We start from the raw sequence: 27,062 nt of genomic DNA, 5'->3' as shown, positions 1-27,062 counted from the left end.
ATATAAATCCATGGATCCATATAACTAATAGATAATATAGAACAGATTTTATGTGTTATAGAAATAATATTTTAGGGCCTTTATAAAATTATTTATTTCCAGAAATGAGTTTGTGTATAAAAAAAGATGGAAAATTAGCTGTTGTTTGAAATTCTAATATAGATTTATGGATCAATAGAATTAAAATATAATATTATTAAATTATCATATTATTAAATTATCATATTATTATAATATTATTAAATGTGGTATTTAATAATATTATTATATGGTATTTAAATAAATTTATAACATTAAGGATTTTTTAAAATTAGCATGTTTGTGCATTAAAAATATAAAATCTGCAATTATTTTAAACTTTCATATGGATGTATAAAGCAATTTAATTACTATAGAACATTAAAAAAAACAGATGTCGCGTGGTGTACAAACCCCGCTTTTACAGAACGGTGTATTGCAGACAGGAGGGTCCGGCTGTGCGGGCGGGGGTGCGCGGGGAGGGCGGGCGGGAGGCGGGCGGGGGCGGGGGCCGCGGGCGGGGCGGAGGCGGCGGCGGCCGCCCGGGGCTGTGCCCGCTGTGTCTCCGGCGCTGCCATGGCTCCGCTCCGCTCCGGCCCGGCGTGGTGGCGCCTGCTGTCCCTGGCCGCGCTCGGCCCCGTGCTCTGCGGCCGCCCGGCGCGGGCCGAGCCGGAGCCGGAGCCGGGGCCGAGCGCGGCGGCGGCGGAGGATCCGCACGGGCGGCACCTCTACAGCGCGGAGATGCTGCGGCACGGCGCCGCCGCCGCCCCCCACTTCGTCATGTTCTTCGCCCCGTGGTGGGTACCCGAGCGCGGCGCGGCCCGGCCCGGCTCCGCCCGCCTCTGCCCCGTTGACGTGGCGGCGGGAGGCGCGGGCCGGGCCGGGCCGGCGGGAGGCCAAGGGCCGCGCTGCCCCGAGCCCGCGGCGGGGCCGGCGGGGGGACCGGCGGGATGGGCAGCCCCGGGGCCGGGAAGGGCCGGGGCGGGGGAGCGGGACCCCCGCGTCTGCCTGGCCCGGGCCTCGGCGGCCGTCACGGAGTCACGGGCTCAGTTGGGTTGGAAAAGACCTCTGAGATCATCAGGTCCGACCCAGCGGCGCCCTAAGCCGCCCCCGGCCGAGGCTGCGGGGGAGCCGCTCCGGCGTGCCTCAGAGACACCGAGAGCTGGTGCCGCTTGGCCACCGTCACTTACTTGTCCTATGCCCAAGCTCGCAGATGCTCTCATTGCAGGATCTGTGTTCTCTTTGCATACGCGAAATTTAAGGGTAAATTTGCTGTGTTAAACCACCGTGTTTTGTCCCCGAGGCCACAGGTATCCGTAGGGGAGCTGGAGAGTTAATTATGTTTGCAAGAGACCCGCTGGGCTTTAGTCCTGGACTGGTACTTTTGGCACGAGAGTCTTTGAGATGAACGAGGGAATGGTGCTTTACTGGATATTCCTAGTCAAGAGCAGCGGTACTTCTCACCTCTGGGTTTTTCTCATGGTTGTTCATATTCTTCTCTTTGCCTCTTCCCCTACCCTTTTTTATCTTACTGATATCCACTAGATGTTATTGGGAGTTCTGTTGTTAGGGTTGTTAGGTTTCTTTTTTACTTTTTTTTTTCCCTCCCAAAATTTCTTTAGTCTACATAAAATAAAGTTAAGGGAACAATGTGCAAAAGTTATGTTTTGATCCAAAGTTATCCATTGCTACGTGGTGCCATTTAGGCGTCTGAGAGTCTTTGAAATCCATAGCAGGAAAGCATTTCCTTTGAAAACTTTTTTTTTGTTATTAACATTGACTTATTTATGCCATGTGAAAATGTTAAGTAAAAGCTTGAAAGAGCAGATGCCTTTGTTCTCTGAAGATCACAAAAGTGGAGGACGCCTGACTTGCTGGTGAGGGACTTCTGCCTGAGAGTGCAGTAAGGCCTAAGAAATGCCCGTGCAGAGCAGGAGTGCTTCCGTTCTTTTCTGTGCTCAGGTGGTGGTATCTGTGTCTGTCCACACTTTGACTGATTCTTTCACAGGCATCCCTAAAAGCAGGTGAGCTTTCTCCTGTCGCAAGACACTGTAGGAGACCCTCTGCCAAAAGGGCAGTTGCAGAATCCAGTATATGCTGCACATCCTCAGTACAGATCAAAGGGAGCGCTGGCCTTGCAGGGTTGGATCACACTGTGCCCTTGGGAGGGCTGAGGATCTCTGCCCAGCTTAAGTGTGAGGGAATTGTGTTGTTTACCAGATTTGTTTCAGCTTCTCTGGGTGTTCTCTTCATCCTTAGAAAATCCTCCAGATCTCTGGTTCTTGGCTTCAGGGCCCTTGGTCTGGATGTCTGGCTCCTGACATGCAGCAATAGGGCCAGGTTTCAGGTCCAAGGGAAGAGCAGAACAAAGGGAACATCCAAGTACTTGAGAGAGGTGCATATTCACACCAGGAGTTTAATTGTCAGTGGGATCAGGGTGGGCAGCCTGACAGTCCTGGAGTCTATGTTAGTGCCTCTTACCCTGTTCTGAGGTGATGTGCTAATCTCCTAATGCTTCCCACAGGCTGTTGTCTGTAGTTCCAAGGCAAGCAGCCCAACATTCAGCTGGGATTTTCTTTCAGATTTATGTGGGTGCTGCTAATCTTGCATCATCAATGCTACCAGTAAAAACTGGGTTAGGGCCAACACCGCCCTTCTCTTCCAGATTCTTGAAACAAATGTTGCTGAGGACTTCACTCAGAAACAGTGAGGTCCTACATTTGTTTCAAAGATGGCAGAACACTCCAAGAAGAGAGCATTCCAAGTCACTTGCCATCAGATGTCATAAGGTTTGTGCTCAGAAGGCTGTCCCACTTGGTAGCTACACCTGGGGACAGAACAGGTTACTCTCTTGGTGGTGCAAAGTATTCTTAAGTTGTCTGCCATGCTATTTGCATTTCTACAGAGGAGTGAGGTTCCCCTGGTTCCTTAGCAGGAAGGAATCTCAACTGAGTAGTTTCACTTGTTATTTTGACTCTTACAGGGCTTTTTGACATATGTTCTTACTTGGTAAACCTGCCAAGTCCACTGAGCTGCAGCAGAATTGATCACCAGAGTTCGTTGTTGTTGAATCCAACTCTGTTGGCCGGATTTTACTTCAGTTGAATTCTTCTGTGCAGAGCAAGACTGGTCCTGGGCTGCTTATACCATTTCTATGTTTTTAACTGGATAAGGATTTGAGCTGTACCTTGCCGAGGAGCTGCCCTTGCTGGCTGCAGAGCTCAAGCTCTACTAGAGGCCCCCAGAAACATCTGTGTTAGTCTCTTTTGGATCTTCATTTGTGCTTGTCAGTGGAGGTTGAGGATGCTTACAACTTTCTAGCCCATGTAGGGATTAAAAGAGCAGAACTCATCATTGACACCCAGGTCTCCACTGTCCCCAGCAGCTCCTCCGGCCCCACTAATGTGTTGTAGGGTGGCAGCTGTAAAGAACTTTGTAGGTGCATGGGGTTGAGGGAAGCATGTGATATTGCATGGTCTTGCTCTTTGATTTTGCCCTCCTTGGTTTTATATATATTTCCTTGGAAACTTCAGAAAAAGTGTTTTCAGGACTGTCATGTATTTCCTTCTATATAATGCTGTTTTGGTTTTTTTTTCAAACTGAGAATGACTAACTAGTTGATTACTGTTTCAGATAGGAATATTTTTCCTGCTTTAGTCTCAGTTTTAGCTTCCATAATCCAAAGAAGGAAGGAAAGGGGTGTGTATAGCAGAGATTACAGTGTTAGGTAGGGACAAGGCAGCTCTGTTGTGCTTAAAAAACAGGAGGTTAATGTATTGGGATTCCCTTACCTAGTTTTCCATGCTCTGTTCTCTAACACCAGCCAGTATTCGTTTGGTGTTTTGAATCACTGCATCTGCTAGGGGAAAGGGTCAGGGTATCCAAAATCCTCCTCTTAATTCAAGCTCTGTGAAAGAGTTGACTATGGAAGTTCAATATTTAAGGAATATTTGATTTTAATAATAACATATTGTATCCCTTCACCAGGACAATTCAGAACAAGATCACATAAGAGATTGTATTCAGCCACATCATGGGATCATGTGTGACTCACTGTGCCTGACTTACAGGACCTTATTAAAATCAGAAAAAAATTCTTTATCTTAAAGTGAATCTCAGGGGTTTGTTTTGTTTGTTTGTTTGGTTGTTTTTTTTCTCTTAATGATCTCAGGATAGAAAGGTGTGAATCCGTTCAACTTTTCTACAAGTGTACTCAAAATCATTTGTATGAGTGAAACTATTTTAAGTCCAAGCAAAGTTCTCCAAAGTCCTAATGGTGATTTATTACTTACAAAGTAGATGTCGTAGCAATTTACATATTACAACATGTAAATTGTTGTATTTACATGTTGTAAATGCGAAGCAATAACTGCTTTCATACTGTCAGTCTGAGAATGTTTTCTGTTACTCCAACTTTGCACTTCTTAGATATCTTGGAGGGTTGGTGTTAAAGAGAAATTAAAATACATTCCTTAAAACTTTCCATCATACTTTGAGGAATAGAGTATTGCTATAATGATTTGAAAGACTAGGAAGACAGTGAGAAGAATAATAACTTTTTTTTTTTATTTTCTTCTGGGCAAGTGCTGTTATAGGCCAGTTTTCTGTGTGTATGCAAATATAAAGAGTTGATGGCATCCTGCTGGGGCAGAGCATAGGATGGGAAGATTTTCACAGAATATTCTGAATTTGAAGTGACCCACAAGGGTCATCAAACTTCTGGGAAACTGTATCACGAAATTGGATGAGATGTTTCTTGACTTGTGTGTTACAATTCCTTTGAAGCATAGAAGTGCAAGTGGCATTACAAAGAGGCTAGAAACTATTATCTTCTTACCTACTTGCTAAAAAAAGAGAAATTTTTAAATATTAGAATGTGAAGAAAGCTAGGCAACCTTGCAGGATTTTTCTAGAAAGCTGAAAGACTGACAGTGCTTTGATTAATAGCCTTACAAAATTCGGGGGTAATTTGGGGGGTGTTCATAGGATTTGTACTGTAAAAGGAGAGTAGCAAGAGGTTCTCAAATCTTGATGATTTTTACATGAGGTGTGTTTGCAGCATGCTACAGTTCTTAATAGCATTTGCTGTTGCATAGTGTAACAGTGCTTGGGTATGGAAGATTTCTGATGTAACTGATTTTACTTTTGATTTTAAAATTTGTTTAAATTTATCAAAATCGCCGTTCTGCCTATGACTTTTCCATGGGCTCATTCCCCTCTAAGTGGGAGCAGCTATTAAACAGTATCTTGTTCCTTCTGTCACAGGTGTGGACATTGTCAGCGCCTCCAGCCAACTTGGAATGATTTGGGAGATAAATACAACAACATGGAAAACCCACAGGTCTATGTTGTTAAAGTGGATTGTACTGTAGATGTTCCACTGTGCTCTGAATTTGGCGTGCGAGGATACCCTACGTAAGTATAGAAAGAAGTCTGCTCCTATTTTTCTTTTTTAGTTTTCCGTTATCCTCTGCCAATTTCTTGAAGCCAACTTCTAAGCTATATTTTTACTGAGTTTCTTTGTAGCCCTTTGGACCTGCTATATTAATTTTAAGCCTTTTTGCAATGTTGCCAAATATCATGTGATACTTAGTACTTTTTGGATTTTTTTTTTTTTTCTTTCAAGAAGCTGTTTTATGTCTTGGAAGGTGGCTGTGTTTAACTGAAGTCCAGAATTTTCCTGTTCTTTTGTGTGGGAGTATCTCTTTCTGAACCAACAGTACATTGTGCAGCTGTGATATGCATGACAGAGCTGGTTTCTACTAACAGTACTTTTAAAAGTAACTTGCCACAAGTTTGTCAGTACACTGCATTCCTTCATAATTGCCTATAAGGTGGACTCTTAGATTTTTAGTGAACTTAGCAATAAATTAATAGTATCACTTAGCATAGCAGAGGTGATATCATGTGGATTTTTTTCTAGCTAAATTTGCTTATATTGGTCTAGTATTTTAAGGCTGCTATGTTTATGCTGTTATCAAGGATAAAAGTATCTCTTACTACCTCAGCTTTGGTAGGCAGAACATGGTGTAGAGTATCTGTGAGAGGTAAAGCCTTTGGGTTAGATGTGTGTTCCCTTTTAGACTGACAAAAAAGGGGCAAAAGGATTTCTTTTTCACTCGTGTCTTCTTTAAAGCTTCTTGCAAATATGGATGGTAGCCTTTCAACTGCTTTATTAATTCTCATTTTAGTGGGGATAAGTGGAGATTGTACAGATGATTATCTATAACCCTTCCACAGCCTGTATTTTTCAGGCAGTTTCCTTCCCTTTGCTTGCTTTGTCTGGTGTTTTTGCCAACCCCAGCAACAGCCTGAACTTTTCATTTGCTCCTGGCTGCACCCACTTGGACACAGACGTGTGTGACTGAGTAGAATTTGAGAGTTATAAATAGCATAGTCCTTGTTGAGATAGAAATTGTCCTTAAGGGCAGTGTGTGTCTTGCTTCCACTACAAATACCAAGAAAGAATGAATATTACAGCTCTAAAGCTCTTGAATATTCAAGACTGGATATTACAGTTTTCATATCTCCAGAAGTGACCATTGGTTGTTGCCTATTTGCATAGATTATATTATAGTGCTGTTCCTCTTAAAATAGAGTGGCAGAGATTTTTGAATAGGAAAAAATCAATGGATGTGTAATTGCTGGAGGGTTTTTCCCTCTCCCTCCTCTTTAAGGTCATTGAGTGTCTAGGAATAGCTAGTGCTTGCTTTTGTCTATTTGAAAAGTTAACAATATTAAGGCATTTATCTGCTACGTATAGAAATGTAGCAATGAAGGGGAAATCATGGTATCAGATTTCTTCCTGTTTGATTCAGGTTTGAACGAGCTTGTTTCCAAAAACCTCCACCAAGGGAAATTTCACAGCTTCCTTAGGCAGAGGTATTGTTGCAAGTCCAGGTTATGTTGATCCCTACACTGCTTTTCCAAACACCTGTCAAAGGAAAGGCTGCATCCTCTTTCCATCCTCTCAGAGAAAAAATGGCTAAGCAGGTCCTTGCACTTCCTATCACAGTTGTCTCAGGATTATTTGGTGCTGCAAAAGAAATACTTGCTCAACTGAACTACAGAAAACTTAACCTTGTTTGCAGAAAATAAAGGTGCAGCTAGCTTTTTTTAAGATGTTACCTGAATTTGTTCTGTTACTTTTCAAAAGTATTGCCAGGAGGTGTGTTTTAGATGCTCTTCTTTTTCATTTCTTTTTCTTCCTTATTATTCTGACTTTCTGTCATTACAAGGAACATTCAAGAGTACCTTGAACAGAAAAAACAGTGGGAGCTCCTATCACTTTTGAATGTATTTGCATCATGTGGTTTTTCAACACTTTCATATGTTCATTTCTTCCAACTATGGAAGAAGAAGAGAGAGAAAAACATTTCAAGAAACTAAAGAGGCAGTAGGAAATGACGGCTTAGCAAGGGGAACTGAGGGCTAGGTGATTGTAATAATCGAAACTCTGATTTGCTTTAAAAAATAAGACTAAGTCTAGACTAGAATAAGACTAGAATTCAGTATCACACCTTCCAATTTTAACTTAAAATTTAGTAGTAGAAGCTTTACGTAGTTTTGATGGCGATCATTGGATGTTACAATCATTAAGTGTGGATGCCTACAAGCAGTCACTTATCTTCTTGTCCTATTGACTTGTCTCTGTGTTTTAATCAGTTTAATACCACATGACAAGCCCTACACTACAGCAGCTGTCAGGGGACAAGAGGTGAAAAAGAAATTCCTGGAAAAATAAGCACTAGATATTTTTCCTTTGGTGATGGAGAGAGGTGAACAAAACAAAATTGTTGCTCTTTGACAAACTGAAATAGGATTAATAGAACTGAATGCTGCTATTTTTAAATTTCTCTTTCTTATTGATCAAAGTAATATTACACTATGCTGATTTTTAACTTGTTGTGTCTTATTTTCTTTTTAAAAAATCTCCTTAAAGCTTACCTGGGAAAGAAAGAGGATTCTAAGTTCTAGCCATGACACTTTAATTTGAAAGGGGTGCCTGATGCTGATGTTAATAGTCAAGAGATCTATTACTGCAGCCTAAGATGCATTGCCATGGATTAGCAAAGCACATTATCTTTCTGGGAATGTTTCCTGTGTGAAAATTTTTGCCTCACTCTTCTCTATATTTTGACCCTTCAGGCTAAAGTTGCTTAAACCAGGACAAGAACCTCTGAAATACCAAGGCCCTAGGGACTTCCAGGCACTGGAAAACTGGATGTTGGAGAAACTAAATGAGGAGCCATCTGTAAGTCTAAAGGAAATAATCTCTTCTGCAGGCTTACTTATCTATCATTTCTTTAAGTTAGGTTTCAATTTCCAGGAGGAAATCTGCTCCTGAGAATACAAGTCAGGTTGCAGTATCAATCTGAAATGGGTTACATATAAGTCAGAGCAGTAATTAAAACTGTCATCCTGTGACCTGCACTCTGTTTCCTGCTTTTAAAATTGCAGTACATAATGCAGTTTTAATGCTTTTACTTTTGATATTTTAAGTTACGGTTCTTGCTGTCAATTCATTTGACACCTGTAGGCCGTAATGTTTCTAGAGTAAGAAAAGCAATTTAGCTCTAATGCATTATAAATTGCATTTGTGTTGGGCTTAATTAGCTCTTGGAACACGGATACCATCTTTGGCTGAGTTACTTTCTGATAATATTGTGGCCTAAAGAAAAGGTTTTAAATGATCAGTTAAGTAAGATAAGCTAATACCATCACTAGGAGAATCCTTAAGTTTAGGGGTATCATTCACATATGGGAGCCAAGCCTCACCTAGAATTAAATTTTTGATTGCTATTTCTAATCAAGAGATACTTTAGTGATTGCTGAACCACAGTTAGAATGTGATTTCATTTAAACCAACATGGTATTTTTAATAATTGAACACTAAATGCTAAATTATTTTAAGAAATACACTTTGGGGTTCCTGAAAAAATCTTTTCAGCTCTAGGGTTGGAGTCTAGAAAGTATTCACTTGCTTTTGCTCATGAATTTCTTGCAAGTGATATATATTAAGTGTTTGCTCTATTTCCATTGTTGTGGTCTTCATGGAACCATTAGGTAGACAGCGTTCCTTCTGGCACTAGGAGAGCAGAAAGTAGCTTTTGCACTATTTTTAAATAGCTCAGAGACCACTGAAATGGGTGTGATGGCAGTTGTGGCTGATGTGTGATGCTCTGGAGGCACTGTTATATAATTTAAGTGTGTTAATATATGGTGATGCAATATGTGTCCTGTGACTGTACTAGAGCACAGTTACAGACTCTAGTAACTCTTTTTTATGTGGCAGTCCTTTTCATCTTTTGCTTTCATGTAGTTGTTTTTTAGAAAACATTAGGTACCTAAATCAAGCTAAATAAGGACATTGCTTTAGGAGTATAAAATTTCAGTCTATGGCACTATCACAGAATGGTGTGATACAAGAAAAAAATGTTGTGTATTTGCTGTAGAAGAGAAATAAAAGTTAATTTTTCTCATGAATAGGACCCTGAATCTGATGTGGAACCACCAAAAGCCCCTGAACCTAAGCAGGGAATGTATGAACTCTCAGCAGACAATTTCAAGATGCACATAGCAGAAGGTAACCTTTTTTCTGAACAAGACAAACTTAGTTACAGATACATTAGTAATGGGAAGTTTGCACCAGAAATGTTAGTTTTCAGAGTACCTCCTTCCCATTTTATTTTACAATAATACGTAGTGAAAGGGGATGAAATGCAAACTATGTAAAAATGCTGGTTAAATTGCATATTGCAGGCTATGGGAAAGTTGAAGTACAGCGCTCAGAAGGCAGTAAAATTATGGCTCCTAACTCCAGGACAGAAGCTCGTGGGGCCTGCTCAGCTAAACTGTCTCTTCCTGAGGTCCTTGCTCAGTCACAGCCTTGCCACTTTGTGTTTTTGCAAGTCCCATTTCCTCCTTCCCTAGGTGCTGGCTTGTTCTTCCTCCCAGACTGTTATTCTGGATAATCCACCCGCTTCCTCCTTCCAGCCCCCATCCCACTCCAGTCTGGCCTTTTATTTGATATTGTTTAGCTTCCTTCCTCCAGAATTTAATGTGGGCAAAATACTTTGTCTGTCAGGCTATTTAAAAAAATATTTTGTCTGGAAGCTTTAAAATTAATGCCAGGAGGGATACCTGATATGGGAAATTTCACCACTCACATGATGTTTTTTTAGACAACGAGCAAAATCTTAGAATACAAACTTAGGGCTGGCATGACAATAGAGAATTCTACTTTCTCCATCTGTTATCTGAAAAAGAAAGGCTGGATAAAATTAAATGTTTGCCCATTTGAAATCACTAGGGAGGTTGAACTAGAACTTCTTAAAGTAACCATTAGCTCATTAGAAATATTTTAATGTGTAAAAAAGCATTTTGTGCAGCTAACTTAAAATTTCCCAGCATGTCTGGCTTAATGTGGAATTCAGTCAAAATTCTCAATTAATTTTCCTCTAAGCCATCAGCGATATGCTAAGCATTTGTCAACTTAACTACCTACTCAGACTGTAAAGTTCAGTGCATTGTAAATGCTTTAGTGTTTTTATTATGTATCCATTAGCCTTCATAGAGGAGCCATTCTCATGGTCATATGTGATGGTTAAACATGTTTACAATCGTCTATAAATCTGTTGTCCTCTCCTGATTTCAGTTATGAGAAGTTCAGTGCTTAAAGCTAATGTGAGCCTCAGCAGTTACACCAGCAAAGTTGACTTCTTAAATAGCTTCCTTTTATCTTTTGCTGCTCTGGGACAAAAATAAATTATATTGTTTTCTATGGAGGAGAGCATGTCAGAGTAAATGGTAAAGAATAGCTGATTTTGACTAGTATTCTTATTAATTTATGGGAAATTTAATTTTGCAGTTTACTTGACCAATACTGAGCATGCCAATCAGTCTGAAAATCTTCCATGTGCAGACCAGTCAAGTCTGGTGTTTCCTCTGACCTTCTTTTGTGGACAAACCTTCAAACTAGAAATTAATTCAATACCAGCCCCAAAGCAGTCTTCAGAGGATTATGAATAATTTTGCTAAAAAGAGCTGTCCTCCAGTTGCTGGTGTTTCCTGCAAATATATTTTTTCCCCTTATTTTAATTAAGTTCATTTTTATTTCATTTAACAGAGCCTTGCCTTGATGTTTAGCAAAAATGTGCAGCAATGTGAATCAATTAATCTTAATTGAAAGAAATTGCATATTCTGGTACTCTGCAATCAATAATATATACTTTTAAACTAAACCTTAGTAGGAGATAGCACAGGGACTCTCCCCTGCATAAAATGCCACAAACATCTATTAAAGGCAGATATTTCTGAGTAGTTGACATGAAAATTCAAAGATCAGGGCAGAACAAGAAGAACGGAAAACTGAACAACATTTTTCAGTTAATTCACGGACTAAAGATTTCTTAGGAAACACAATTGCATGAAGCTGAAGTTTAATACTTCAATTTTTGCTGTTATCAACATATATTCCTTGGTAGTTTTTTCTATTCAGTAGCAGGGCAACTGATTGACATAGAAGAATTAAACACTAAGGTAAATGGTTGGGTTAAAAGTATCAGTTTTAATAGCTCACTTGTTGGCTTGAGATTGTGAAGCTGTTTGAATTTTCAGGAAATTTGGCAACGCTGTGGGACTGCATGCAGTATTGAAAACCTAATTGCTGAAGTATTTTGTCCTGGCCTTTGATTCACAGTGTTTCCTATCTTTAACTCAGGAAATACCATGATAAATTTGCAGACTGAGATTAGGCTTTAATTGCAGCCAAGTTAATTCCAAATTAGCTGATTTTTTTTCTTTTTTTTACTTAAAAGGTAATCACTTCATCAAGTTCTTTGCCCCTTGGTGTGGTCACTGCAAGGCTTTGGCCCCAACCTGGGAACAGCTGGCTCAAGTCTTTGAGCATTCGGAAGCTGTCAAAATTGGTAAGGTAGGTAAAGCACTCTTCGTTTGAAAATACGGTTTCTGTCAACACACATTTCAGCCAAGAATCATGCCTTTTATGCTGTGATTTGCAAATCACAATTGTTTTGTTTGTCACCTCTTAAATCCTTTTATAGTCATAGTTTGTATTTTTGTTTTGAGACGGTCATGTTTTTTTTCTCACACATCCACAGTTAACAGGATCTCCCCCATTTTAAGCAAAGCCTTGTTGCAAACAGAGCTGCCTCTGCATTTCAGAGAGCTGGGAATAAGTCTGATATTTCAGATGCAGGAAATCATATTTTGAGACTTGTTTTTTATTATTCAGTTGCTTTGTCAGAACGTGATAGATTTCAGTGTTTATTTTGAGTGGGAAAGTGACTTCTAATTTGTTCTTTGCAGCATTGGATTCCTTAGCAAGCTTTAGCCCTGCTGGGTATTTATGATGAGTTATTTCTTTGTTGGTTTTGGTTTTTTTTCCTCTTTTTCCCCATAAAACTTTTAAAACGTTTCAGGGGGTCTTTCACCTTAAAAATTGATATCTTGTCCTGCTTTACTATTTCCCTTAGGGTTGATAACCAGGTTCTGTGGTGTATTTACCATGGGAGTTTGTTACTTGTACGTGGAGTGACTACTGTGCAGAGGTATGGAGGTGGTCTAGCAATTGCAGTTACTGGCTTTATTTGCTGACCCATACCTAAGTCCAGGTGGCTCATGATGGGAATCCCTCTGTTTCTGCCAACCATGGAAATCGAACTGGGCTCAACTTCCATGTCCCTAAGCTTTCACAGTGGTTCCACTGACCTGAAATACTGCCTGGCAGCAGTATTGTCAGTCCTGCAGAGGGACTCTCCCTCTGCTGTCTCCCCTGCCTCTGCCCTCGCAGCACTTTCAGCTGCAGTAGGAGTGATGCGCTTGACTTTTTTTTTTCTTAATGCTTTTGAAAATCTGTTAATTCAGGTATGCTGTACAGCACAGGCCAGCAGAGTTGAACTTTAGAGGAGACATGTACATATATATATATATAAGCACAGTTGAACTGCAGAGAAGACATGCAAATTATATATATATATGTGTGTGTACATATGTATATATATATGTTCAGACCTGGTGGATATAAAGTTTGATGTCCTCTGAGAATGGAATGTCAGAAGCTTTTTCTCCTTTGAATCTTTCTGTACTTTTCAATACCCTTGTTTGCTGTCTGATGAAATTGTCACTTAAGTATCTTTATGAAGTTGCTTTTCTCTGAGAACAGTACCAGAGTTTTCTCTGAGTTACCCAGAGAAAAATAAACAATAAATTTCCAAAGTTTCTGTTTTAATCAGTTGTCTGTGGTGTTTGCAGTTTGTATTACTGAGAGTTGCTATTTAGTACCTCCACTATGATACCTAGACAATTTTATGTAACTGTATAGCTTGTGAAATATATCTTGAAGCATGTCTTGGCTAAGATTTTAAGTCTGTAAGTAAACAGGAAACACAACTGTTTCTAAGAAGGTCGAACCATGACCTTCATCTAATCTGGGGGAATAGTGTTTTAACACTGTTTAATCTTTAGAATTTATCTTCAGTGGAAAGCTTACAAACAAGTAACTTTACAGCCTGGTTTGTGACATATTAGAATTGAATGTTGTTATGCACTTGGAACTTCCCTTGGAACACAGTTCACTTGCTAGCTGTTGACATCCCTTCTGAAGTCTTTAAAGAGCAGTCTTTTAAAAAATGGGTGAGCCAGTATGTCTTCACTTTAAAGCTCTCTCACATTAGTGTTTTGTGTCTTATTGTCAATGTACTGATTTTATTAGCTTTTAAATTGAAATATTTAATTATGTCTTCATTGTTCTTTGTAATTGCTGCTACTTCCTTCTAGCCATACCTCCCTCCCTGATCCCTCCTTAAAAAAAAAAAAAAAAATCAAATACACACAGAGCCTCCCAATTATATAACCAAACCACTGGTTGGAAGGCAGACATAATCATTCTCAAGACAGTACTTGGTATTGAGTTTTGCCAAGCCTTGTATTGCTTGTTCCTGTATTTTTCTGAGCTTTTAAACGAGGGAGGCTGTGATGCTTGTTGTATGTTTATTTTAGGCACTGAATGGTTTTGGGTTTTATTCCCAAAATGTAGGTCGACTGTACCCAGCATTATGAAGTCTGTTCTGAAACCCAAGTTCGTGGTTATCCCACACTCCTCTGGTTTAGGAATGGTGAAAAGGTGAGTCTGCAAGTTCAGCAAAAGATTCTCTGAATAGTATTTGGACTATGCTTATATTCTGGAAAAAAAATCTGCTTGTGAGAGAAAAGATGTCGGATGTTCATTTGGGTATTAGAAGAGGTAGACTTTGTCCACAGATAAAAGTTAAAGGTTTTTCTTCTCTGTTTTGCAAACAACTGATATAATGTTCATAAATCTGTAAGCAGAATCTCCAGTTATGCTGCTGTATGACAGAATTCAGGGTTTACTTTATCATAGTATTTTGCTTCATATGGGACACAAAAATATAAATGAAACAGAAATAATAATAAAGTATGTCATTTTCACAATGCGTATCAGAAGGTTCTTACCTCTAAGTGGTGCCCATCTGCTGAGTGATGTCTAAAGATGCAAATTTTCTTTCTTATATAAACCCAAACATTTCACATGACACTCGCATTTCACATGCAAGTGAGAATCTCGTGGGCCCACTTGACATTTTTCCTTGCAGCAATTCAGAGAACTAAAATATTCTGAAATTACGGGGAGATAAAGTATTTATAAATACCACATACCTGAACAGCAGTAAATAAACATATTATAAATTGTAGTGTTATTTATGCTATATTTCATAATTTCAAGATTAGTTAAATATATTCAATGGATATTAAAAACAGGCCTGCAAGAGAGCCCAGGACTACACTTCTAGCTCTTACATGCTAAATTATGGCAGCAAAGGAAGAGGGGGTTTTCTCCCATTCATCTTGCATTCCTTTTTGAACATTTACAGTATCAGCAACCTTAAGTTTTGTTACTTGAAACAGTGTAATGGCCACTGCTTGTGGCAATTTTCTGGCACTCTAAAGGGAAACTGGCCATAAGTACACACTATATGAGGTTTGGTATAAGCACCCCTATAAGATCAGACACTAGGGAATTTAAATGAAACAGCCCCTGTGTTTTTGAATCCCAACCAGGTTCACATAAGTGCACGGCCTTGTGACCTCTCAAGGCACACACGTCAGCAGCACAACTGGAAGCTGAGCGAGTGCTCAAATCAAGCATGGTGGCATGTCCAAGGCTAGAGGTTTTCAGTTAATTAAACTTTAGTTTAAACGTTGTAGTAATTGAAGCTGGAGTTCCTTGGAGTTGTGCAGCGAAAGAAAAAAAAACACGGCTGTTGTATTTGGTAAAGCTGAACCTCAGCCTTAAATCTGAACAATGTATTTCAGTTGACATCAAACTGTCTTTCCCTACGGGCAGTGTGGCATTCCTTGGTGGAATACTGCCACCAAAATCACATGTTCCTTCATGGGCTGATACAACATATTTGAAAAAACACAGAACAACCTCAACAATTTTCCTATAATCTGACCCAGAAATTCATTAAACTCTCTCTGGCAGCTATCTCCTGATCAGTAAGGGGAAGGAGGACTGATTCAGTCATCCAGCCTTGTTTGTAATACCTTCATCCCCTTTGCCATAACTGAAGTCTGGCATCACACCACTGCTGTTGGTGAGATGCAGCAAATACCCTGTGAGGAACCCTGACCCTGCCCTGCCCTGCTGATATGGGTACAAACGAACAGGTACTGGCTTCTTGCTCCTTAGGGATTGACACCCAGTGCCAGGAAAGGGGTAGTAGCTACAGGAGACATTATATATTACAAAAGAAGGAAAATGTGTAGGAAGAGTTCCAATGATAAAGGAAACTTGAAGAGATGTCTGTCCTTGTCTGCAAGAGGAAATACATCTTGCAGCCCACACCACACAGGGCCACATCTCAAGAATTCTATCCAAAATGGATATGTAATGCCTCAAAGATATGCTCTCTCTTCTGAACAGGAAAATTAATACTAATTTTCACAGACAGCCCTGAGGGCAATCATGCAAGAGCCAAATTGGAGAGGGCCGACAGTGGGTTTGAGACTAAAAGCTGCTCACAAGTCCTCTCATTTCTTGTTCTGACAAACTCTTGATTGTCTCGTTCTCTGGATTTGGAAAGTACCTGAAATATGGGGCAGCATCCAAGGTAAACTGTGGCCTCTCAAAGATCTGGCTGGCTGATTGCTTTATATGCAGGTTAATAAATAGGATTATATTTTTGGGAGAGTGGTGCCATTGGAAATGACTGCCCTGCACCAAGCTGCTGTTGTCTCTTGCTCCCAGGTGAACTTAGGTGTCCAGAGTGCAATGCCTTACTATTTGGATTTTTCAAGGAGTTGTGGCAAGTCTGTAGGCCAGAGATTCCAGTCATTTGACTGTGTAGTCCAGATACAGGCAAGTTAAGGTTTTCAGCCGCTCACAGGGTAGCAGAGACTACACCCAAACCACAGTAGGTATTTTATTGTTCCTTGTAGTAGAGCTAGATTAAAAAAAAAAAAAAAAAAAGAAAGAAAAAAAACTTTGAAAAAGTTGACTAGGGTGAGACCAGAAGGTCAGTGGAAATGTTTCAAAAATTTGCTTCTGTATTTCTAAAATACCTTTCATTTCCCTTTGGGTACTGAAGAATCTATGGCAAAAGCTGAAGACATGGAGTGAATGGAATGTCACAGAGAAGTTTAAGAACTAGATAATCATATTTATTATTTATATGCTTACCCTTGGCAATCTTATGTTTTGCTTGTAATTATTTATTTGCTACGTCAACTGCATATTGAAGGTTGCACAAACTATTTGCTAATTGTAGGGTGACCAGTACAAAGGGAAGAGGGATTTTGATTCTTTAAAAGAATATGTGGACTCCCAACTACAGAGCTCTGGGAAAGAGCCACCAGCAGATAAACCTGTTGAAGCCCCACAGCCACCTGCAGAGCCCACCCATGTTGAGGTAAGTGCTCCTGCACTCTGCAGAAATGTAAGGTGTTCAGACTGTTTTAGCTGCCTGAGTCTTCCATGTGTTTCTCTCTCTCTGATAGCTTGACAATTTCTGGATGTAAACTGTACCAAATACTTCCCTGGTTATTTTTCTGAGTAATCAGATAATAAATCCTAGAAATACTTTTACTAACCTGATGAATTGGAGAAGGAAAAAAAAATCTAATTCCGATTTTATGGTTGCAATACATTATTTAGATACAGGCATAAATGTGGTCTGTTTGGCCCATGGAACTGCTGACACCTGGGTCTGTATGACAGCATATTTCACCAGTATAGAGATGAACATTTCTTGCAAGATTATCACTTGAACCCTGGAGGATGGTGCACACTGCTAAACCCCCCAAAAAAGCCAGGGTTCTATACTTAAAAATCTATTTGCAGAAACTATGAACAAAGATTATGAAGACCAGTACCAATACGGTAAGATATTGTGCCCTGTGACAAGAAAACTCATTGGGGTTTGGAGACTTATTTTTATCTAGGTTGTTGGAGCTACAGGCCTATGTTGTGAAGAAATTGACAGAAATAACCTTTGTACAATTGTAATTCGTGTCATATAATTTTCTGTCTTTTCTAATCCCTTTGGCATTTCATCTGCCATTTTTCTTGGAGATGAATGAAAAATTGGTGAGGCTGAGAAACTGGGAATGGATTTCAAACATAATTTTTCATTAAATGTGCAGAACATACTTTCTGCCTATAAAATAGGGGACAGGGATTTACACTCCTTTGTGATATAGATAATTAGGCAACAATATTATTAATATAAATACAGTTTCTATGCAGCTTCTTACAGGAGAATATTACCCTTCCCAGCTGACTTCTCCAGCAGCATTATCCATCTTGCATAAAGTGGCTTACCAAACATTACAGACCACACAGATTTGCAATTTTCATTTTTATTTTCTTAATTGACCTCATATTTGGAAGATCCCAATGAGCTGGTGTTAGTACAATGCTGGAAGAAATTAGTTGTCTTTCTATTTTTATAGAAATAACACAAACCACATGTGACACAAATTCCCACTTCTGCCTTGCATTCACCAGCACACACACAAGGAGAAAAGGATTGTTGGGGGATTTTTTTGCCAAATAGTACTAGACATAGAGTAGGACTCAACTTGTCCTTCCAACTTTTATCTTCAGACCCCCTGACTCCTTGTTGTCATGAATTTTCAAACAAGGGGCCAGCCCCTGTAGCCAGCAAACACTGACTGCATTTGCCATCAGTTGACCAGAGGTGGCAAAAGCAATGAGTTCCCACTCCAAATTTGTGTCCCAGTGTTGAGTCCCTACTTGGATTCCCCCATGTCTTATATAGCCCAAGTACTTGCCAGCCCTTTTATAGAAGCTGTACTTTGACATTCATGAGACTTCTTTACTGCCAGACATGGCTAAAATAATTTAAAAAATTATCCTGGTGGATTAAAGCAGTGTGACCAGCAGATGCTCAGATTATGTGATTGCATTAGATGTCTTTTTTTGAGACACAAAGCTAAAATTGAGATATCTGATATTAAATTTATTTTTGTGGTTATATAGTTCACATTGCTCTTCTGATAGTAATCTACAGATCTTTAAAATTTGTTTTACTGTGCAAATCATGGGGAAGTTGTTACTAATCAGGTTTTCAAATTTTGTATCTTAGATTGTATATTATGTTTGGAACATCAGTTTTAGATATCCATTTAGGAAAATCAGAGTAGAAGCATAGTGCTTACATTTTACTTCATTTAATTATTTCTGATTATTTAATAATTAGAAAGTATAAAAGTATAATTTCTATTTTCTAAATAATTATTTAGAGGTAAGAATACTTCAGCATAGTGAAATAATTCCATGAACTAACAGTTACTTACAGAAATGTTTAAAGGTACTGGATAATTTGGATTTTCAAATTTATTTTTGGCTTCACAAAACTTACTGGGGTTAAATAGAATTGATAATACTGTCAGCTGTGATCTTATTTTTCTTTTCTTTCATTTGATTTTGAATAATATGGCCATGAGGTACATTTATTTGTTTTTAATGCCTCCCACCCTTAAAGGTCTCACACAAAAAATGAAATTGCAGTCTCTTATGAGAGCTCCATGCTCTCATATGAGACTGCAAGCAATGTGCTTTCCTCCCATCAGTCCCTTGCTCCTGATATTATCAGGAGTAGAAACATTTCCTGGCACCCATACAAGTGTGGTGTTGTGATGTCCTCTTGACAGGCAAATCTATGTTTCTGGTAACAGTTTTTTCTGTGCATGCAATGCAGGGGAAGAAAGAACAGAACAGCTCTTGAGACATCACTTGTGTGCCTTGAATACCTCAATAAAATCTCAGATGGCCATTACGTGCTTGAAGCCAACTCCTCTAAGGACTGTTCCTTGAAACATAGTATTAAAATTAACGTGATTTTTTTACAATTACTGAAAATGTGGCTACAGGCAAATCCTTTGAAAATAGGAAAGTTTTGTTTCTTCAGTTATGGATGAGATTCAGTGTAAAATACACATCTCTCTGGGGAAGGAAAGCAGCTGAGAAGTAAAAGGCAGGTCTGCTGCTGCTACTCTTGTTTATGTTACCAACAATATTATCTTTTCCAATTCCAGTTTCCCTTTTAGGAAGGTAAAAGCTCAGTAGGCTGATGTTGTATATACAAAAATTTTTGACTTTTTTTTTTTTCTTTTTCTTTTTTTTCAGGTGCAAGCTGCAGTGCTCTCTCTCTCTGAAAAAGACTTTGATGCAACCATTGCTAGGGGGATCACCTTTATTAAATTCTACGCTCCATGGTAAGAAGTTTGCAGCTGTTGCTTTCAGGATTATTGCTGGACTAAGATGTGAGTGCAATAGTTGCTGTAGGTCTTTGAGCTGTTGTACTGTATTTGTTGTCTCAATCTAAACTGAGAATTACCTGAAGAATGTGTGTGTTGGCAAGAGTCACAGCAAAAAAAAAGCTCAGTCTTGTTTAGGTCCCTTGAGCTGCCTCTCTGTGGAAAGGCTGACACTGAAGCTTTGCCATGTCAGCCTCCAGGTACTTCTGGGGTAACAGGGAGAGTGAAACTTTCTTTGCAGGTGCTGCATGTTCCTATCCCTGGGTTAGGGTAAGATGAGGGGAGCATAGGACCATATCTCAGTGCTGAGAAAGGAGAGGATGCTTGCATTAGGGTGCTCTCCAGCCTCGCTTGGAAGACTCATTGGAGCACCTGATTTTTGATACAGACTATTGAGCTATGGATAATTAACTGCCTGTTACTGCTCAAATAACTGTCCAAAAACTAATTTACACAAGTGAAAATTTTAAGATGTTCTTAAGAGTGTATGTTCATGCAGTATGTTCTTAGAGGGACCAAGGTAGATGCCCAGGGCAGATGGTGTAGGTGTAGATACCCAATGGAACACATTGGAGGAGGAACTGAAAGTCATGTCTGGCATCTGCCATTTCTGCTATATCCAGCAGAGCCTGGGACCCCAGATGGGTTAAGACGTCCATATTACAAACTTGTAGAAAAAGTATTTCCCCCTTTTTCTTACTATTCCTTTTCTGAGACAAAAAGAAAGTTTCATGCTTATCTCTCTGGTTTCTAGAATTCATCTTATTTGTGCCTCTACTGAATTTAATGAAACCTGCATGCCATCTTGCTCATCCATTGCCGGTCTTTTAGCCAAAAGAAGGAAGCCTAGTGTAGGGGGAGAGATTAAAATTAAGCTGTATTTCACTGTGTGAAAGATAACACATCTCTGATTTAATTATTAGCATTCCATTAACACAATGTATAAAATATAAGAACGTCTTTTGTTTATGCAACAAAAGGCCCCATTACAAATCAACATAAGCAAATTCCACTCATATTTAGATGTGCTCAGACATCTCAAAATATTGCCATTTAACTTCAACAGTAGGCATGAACGTGTTTCTTAGTGTAGGCAAGAATTACCTGGGAGCATTTCATTTCAGTTAAGCTCAATGTTGCAGGCTTTTCCAGTGTTGTCACCTTTTGCTGCTTGAGAACCACTGCTATGCTCTCTTCCATCTGTAAGATCTGCTTTTGGATGTGAGCAAGTATCTGCCACCACTGGGTTAAGAAATGCCCTGCCCATAGCATGCACACCCCTCATCGTTTACTGCTCTTTCCTCACTGCCTTTATCCCCTCTGTACTCTGGGAGGGATTTAGATTGAATCTGTGCCTGTGCTGCTTCTGCCCCACCTGCAGAACTGGCTGGGAAATTCAGTTCACACCTGTGCTAAAGAGCAGCTTCCTGTCTGATTTCTGAACCCAGGTTTGTTGGCATACCTACTAGTTCATTACCTGGAGCAACTTTTTCTGGGAGAGTTTGAGATCAAGAAATTCTACCCTTTCTGTTATCTTTTATTAACAATACCATGTCCTCATCTCATGAGATTCTCATGGGATGCTGCTGGATCTCACAGATAGGATCAGTGTTGGATGGCAAGCTGAGAAACAGTGGTTTCGGGATGTAGAGTCACCAGTGTGTGCTGCCTGGCTGCAATGCTCAGAAAGCCACCATTTAGGAAAATGCTTCCTATATTTATGTTGCTCATATCCTAGTTTTGGCTCTGAAAGTCAGGCTTGTAGTGCTCTGCATATAAATGACCATATTCTCTTCCAAGTGGATTAACCTATGTAGGGCTCAGTGAACACTATTATGTTGCTTTCTAGTCTGCCCTTCAGTTAGTTTTGGATAAATATTAATGTTAAGTTGCATTGTAAGCACAAAATCATCCTGTTCTCATAGTTTTTGTGCATGGTCAGAAATGCTTTTATACTGTCACTGTGTATTAACAAGGTAGTTTAAATATACACTGGCTTGCATTAAGAAAACTTGTGCTGAGACATCTTTCATTATTTTTGTAAATGCCCTGATCCAGCCTCAAGGCAATTATGGGTCTGTTTTAATAACCCAATTAAAGTGCAGCTGGGTTAGAATAGTATGAGCAATGCAGATTTAAAGTCTAAAGTTCTTTGGGAATTCTTCTTAAAGGCAGTAAGAAGTTCACATTAGGAACTTGAGTAAGCCAAGTTAAAAATATAAATAAAATGAATGCTAATGGTCAAGGAGGCCATTAGGAACTGGAAGAAATTTAATAGGGAAATTAAAATCTCATTTAACTAATTAAAACTCGGGCTATGTAGCTTCAGCATGACTGGCATGTGCTACCTGAAAAATTAATTCGTACTACAGACATTCTGTATCTTCCTAAAAGCATTTTTGTTTCCAAGAGATCTTTTCTTTCCATTTAAATATTCACTGTGCTTGTCTTTATTTGGCTTCATATTCCTCTGTGGGGTAAAATGTTAATGAACTGAGATCTGGAATACCATTCTAGGCAAGACTAACAAAGGCCAGAAAGTACTTCACTGTTTAACTTAAATAAAATCACTTGTTTTCTTAGCTCATTTACTGACATAATAGTGCAAGGGATTTGGAAGGCCAAATCATTAGGGGATAGGAAAGGCTGCTAGTTAAACTTAAAGCAATTGCAGCAAGACAGTAGAGATAAAGTGGAAAGTGTATCTGCTAAACAAATATTCCTCCTTTGCTTCTAGGTGTGGTCACTGTAAGAACTTGGCTCCAACCTGGGAGAACCTTGCCAAAGAGCAATTTCCAGGTTTGACTGATGTCAAAATAGCAGAAGTGGACTGCACTGTGGAGCGTAATGTCTGCAACAGATTTTCTGTAAGTGTGAAAGTTCTGAAGTGAAGGGGACAGTATTGTGTACCAGATGTTGAAAGGTCCAGTGTGCAGCCCAGCTGGCTGCTGCACTCCAGGTGCCTGGTGACAGTACAGCTGTGGTCTCTGTTAGCCAAAAAGAGGCAGCTGGTGACACCATTTTGTTCCTGAATTGTTTGTTTGGCCTTGGTCATTTTCATTATTGGACAAAGCTGAAGAAGTCCCTACTTTAGGAAACCTCTCTCTCTGAAAGCACTAAAGCTGTCTTGCAGTATCCAATGCCGAATTCTGTTCTAGAAAAGAAATGTCTTTCAGAGGCAGTTGAAGACAGAGCTGAGGCTGTCATTACAAGAGCCTAGAGGAGCATGTATTACCGCATTCTCTTAAAAATGTTCAGACATTGCAGGTTGGCATTGAAAGTTCTGACGTGTATTTGTTTTTTTAAATTAAAACGGCTTACTGTTTTAGAGGGGTTTGATGGCTTTTCAGAATCAGGTAAATATGAGTGATGGATACAAGTTTGAACATTATTAATAGCAAGTTTCCTTTTTTTTGTGTGTGTGTGTCTTTTGAAGGTACGTGGTTATCCTACACTTCTGCTTTTCCGAGGTGGAAAGAAAGTCAGTGAACACAATGGAACAAGAGACCTTGAATCACTGCATAACTTTGTCTTGCGTCAGGCAAGGGATGAACTGTAATAAAAGTCTGGATGCTCTGTCCCTGGCTGTCTCTGTACAGTAGCTGAGGGATTTCTATCTTGGCTAATTTTCAAATAGTGTATTTGGGGGGTGGGGCTTTTTTTGTTTCTTTGTTTCTAGGAAATTGAATGTACTAAACTTTGGTATCTTCCCCTTGTGTGTGTGTTAGAGACATGTCTCTGTGTGTGTGAAAGAAAGCTAACAAGTAGTTAGTGTACAAATCAAGAGTATTTTCAGCATTGGTAGTTGCACTGCATTTCTGCATTCCTGCAATGAAGTGTAAATGGTTTCCTTTGAGACCAAAATACGTTAAGAAAACCAACTGAAGGGCAGCGGTAGAATATTTTTGTCTTCAGGTTAGATCCGGTTAAAGAGTAATCCTTACAAACTGCTTACCATTACTAGAAAGGCAAAAGCTACAGCTGTGTTGAGTCACTTTTGCCTCTAGAATTGTACTTAATCCTTATTTTTCTGAAAAGGTTGAAAACACACACATCTTTGGAAGATACCAGGCCACCATGAGCTGGTTGTTTCCTGTTAATCCTCTCAGCATGGGAGGTCTAGCCATAATGAAAGTGATGGTACTGTAACATGTGCCTGAACATTACTGATGCCATAGTGTACATGTGTCAGGTGCATTCCCATAGGCTGCTGCCATCCAGCTCCAGGGGCACAACTATGCTCTACTTCTCTAGAGCCAGAGTGAAAAAATAGGTGCTGTTACAACTGCTCCATTAATGGTAAATGATCAGTCAGACCCCGGAGCTAATGACGTGTTTCCTACCCCAGCCTGAATCCAGACATTGTGCTGACCTGATCCTTAGTCAGAGTACCTACAGAACAACAAGATGTTTAGTATTTTTTTCCATTCAGCTCTTCTGCAGTAGTGTAAAATAGTTCCCCCTCTCTTCTTGAGCCTTAATGTTTTCTTCCAAGCTGTAAGCATTGATAAATTTGAATTCTAGGACCACACATTTTGTGGTGTCTTGGATTATAATATAAATCTATTCTTTGGTGCATAAGATGTTCCATGTTAGACTTAACTGAAAGCCAAAGAATTTAAATTGTCTGTCATGATACAAAGGCAACAGCAAACCAAGGACTGAATTCTGCTATCTCATGTGCACAGAAACTCATGAGGAATGAGGATTGCTACAAGCTAATTTGACTAATTTGTCAAGATGCTGGGTTTTGTCCATCATATGGAGTAAGTTGGGTTGCTTTTCTTTTTTATTAAAAAAAAGGGCAAAACATCAATGAACTTTTAAGCCAGTGAATTTCTCCTGGTTCTTCACTTCACTGTCTGTCCAGAACTTTTGATTCTGTTCAGTCTGAAAATGTGTGAAGGTGAAAAAGCCACAGTGAAAGCTAAGTGTTGTACTGGCAGATGTATTGGATCAACGTGTGTACTTCTGCCTTTCAGGAAGCCTTTATTATGTTTTAACAACTTTCTAGTGAAGCACAATCTCATGAGTTTCTTGTATAAAATCAAAGTGGTACAATTGTTTACACTGAGATTTTTTCTAAATAAAAACTTTTTAAAAAAGCAGTCTTTCTATAAATGATACAGCACAATGAATATACAGTGACAAGTGCAATAAATTATAGCTTGTATTTACAAGAAGCCTTTTAAATGCAAGTAGAGGTAAGTGCATTTAATACAAGTTTAATATTGATCAAAACAATTTGCTATTAGCTTCTGCTAGACAAACCATGGCTCTATGCTGCATATCCTTTATACCAGTTTGTTAGTTGCATGAGTTGAAAACAAAACAAACTTTCCAGCTAGAGAATGGTCCTTAAGCTTTTACTTCTCAATTACAGCTGAAGAAGTGTCCTGACTTCCTTCCTGGGCAAGTGGTAGTAGATGAGGCAGCTCCACGAGGGGAGCGGAAGGAAGTTGCATAAGAGCAAATAAATTTGTATTGCTCAGTCAGATGGTGAGCTGGGACCAGACAGGGTCTGAGTTCATGGTAGTTTTTCTAACACAGGGTGCAGCCGTGCCATCTTACACTTGCAAGATCAGAGTTAAACAGTGCTGGGAGCATAAGAGAACTGAAACATCTGCTTTGGCACGATTTTAGATGCTTACTGTCATGACAGATGTCAGGAGAAGACTAACAGTCTAGATGCAGTAACCAGTCCTTCTGGCCACAAGGATCTTGCATGAGATGTACACTCTATGTCTGAAGTGCTAACACCACTTTCTTTAGCTTCTCTGCCTCTTCTCCTCATCTTCCCTCCCCGCTCCCAAAGAGAGACTTCACTTGTTTTGGGTGTCAAGTGCTCATCTGGTAAAACTGCAGCACATATCCAAGCACAGGTCAAGCTTCTCTGTGAGATTAGGACCATTCCAGCCAAATAAAGTGTGTGGGCATTTTGCTGCTGCTGAGCTGAGCTGGGCAGCCACCGTGGTGTAGGGTCAGTCTGTATGAAGTCCAGCAGTCTGCTCCCACCCTGGGGGGGTGGATCCCACACCCCCTCCTCCCACAAGGCACATACATGGTGTTCTGAAGGGTCGTTCATCACGTGTTTTTTTTCTCAAGGTTGTGAAGACAGGGTGGGTTGTATCCAAGTTCATGGCAGCATCGCAGAGTCCGTGTGAAGACTGTTTGTCAGTGACATCCACAAGCTCTTACTACCATATTCCTGTATTTCTTCAAGATTACATTAGAATTATCATCGAAGTAAAGGACAGATATGGCATTTAGTTTGGTAGGTGCACAGCATGGTTTGGGAACGTAATCAGGATTCATAAGATGAACCTGTTGCCAAGAAAGAAAACACAACTGAGACACTGGTATATTGTTTACAAATTCACCTGGTGCTTTGGCACTGAGCTGCCTGGAGACTTACCAGAGTTTGTACAATGGCATGATTGGTTGCATTCATATGGGCGTTGAGTGGGAACGAGCACTCCCCATCACAGTAGTTGGCTGCATAGCCTTTTGGAGCGATTATCCAGTCCTTTTTAGGGAAACAAACAGAACATGGTTCAACAGACAACTGCACACAATTAAGAGCAGCTGAAAATTTTCCACTAACTTCTTCCTTGAGGGTAAAAATGTGTTTTCACTGAAACTGCTTGGGTTTTAGTTGGGTTTTTAAAATTTCTTTTTGTGTGCCACTTTTTTCTGTGGCACACAAAAGTCCTTTTCCATGGACTTTTTCTGATTTTCATGTCTAAAGAATGATATACATCTATGTACAGCTCAACTACCATTAACTTAGAGGGCTTCACCCCTAAAACTCTCGTTGGGTTGCATTGTGGGGATTGTGGTTTGGAGGCCTTTATGTTCCAACATTTCCTGCAGGCCATCTGGCTGAAATACCTTTCCTAGGTTGAGTCACAGCCACAGCTGGTGTCCTGCAGAGACAGCCTAGCTTGTACATTCTCATAGAGGGACACTACTCTGCCAAAGACACTGTGGGAAATCTTAGCTGCCTAACAGCTTCTCCACATCTGCCAGACTCCTAAAGGAGGAGCAGGGCAGCCAGCCTGAGCTGCATAAGCAAACAGGTGGCCACAGGGGCAATCTGAATGCCATGCTAGGCAAAAAGGGGACTCTTCACCAAAGGAAGCTTGTCTGCTGCTGACACAAAAGAGCCAAAGGAAAATTAAAAGCAGCACCACAGAACAGGAGACACTTCACCTCCC

General features: G+C 39.9%; 2 protein-coding genes across 2 annotated transcripts in view; one reads left to right on the top strand and one right to left on the bottom strand.

The window, feature by feature from the left end:
* Nucleotides 1-523: 523 nt before the first annotated feature.
* Nucleotides 524-24,953, top strand: TXNDC5 (thioredoxin domain containing 5). The gene is made up of 10 exons (XM_030265471.4): nt 524-815; nt 5,284-5,433; nt 8,167-8,272; nt 9,508-9,604; nt 11,838-11,953; nt 14,078-14,164; nt 16,833-16,973; nt 19,715-19,803; nt 22,583-22,712; nt 23,282-24,953. Exons 1-10 carry the CDS (start codon nt 595-597, stop codon nt 23,402-23,404), a joined length of 1,260 nt encoding a protein of 419 aa, XP_030121331.4. The 5' UTR covers nt 524-594; the 3' UTR covers nt 23,405-24,953.
* Nucleotides 23,282-27,062, bottom strand: part of BMP6 (bone morphogenetic protein 6) — an 89,444-nt gene continuing 85,663 nt past the window's right edge. Inside the window, exons 6-7 of the mRNA XM_030265472.4 lie at nt 26,261-26,371; nt 23,282-26,169 (exon numbers count right to left, since the gene is read on the bottom strand). Of these exons, the coding sequence (XP_030121332.2) occupies nt 26,020-26,169; nt 26,261-26,371 (261 nt within the window). The 3' untranslated portion in view covers nt 23,282-26,019. The remainder of the gene's footprint in view (nt 26,170-26,260; nt 26,372-27,062) is intronic.

The sequence above is a fragment of the Taeniopygia guttata genome, chromosome 2, assembly GCF_048771995.1.
Source record: "Taeniopygia guttata chromosome 2, bTaeGut7.mat, whole genome shotgun sequence".
NCBI classification, from domain to species: domain Eukaryota; kingdom Metazoa; phylum Chordata; class Aves; order Passeriformes; family Estrildidae; genus Taeniopygia; species Taeniopygia guttata.
This window is presented reverse-complemented; position numbering and strand designations above follow the sequence as displayed.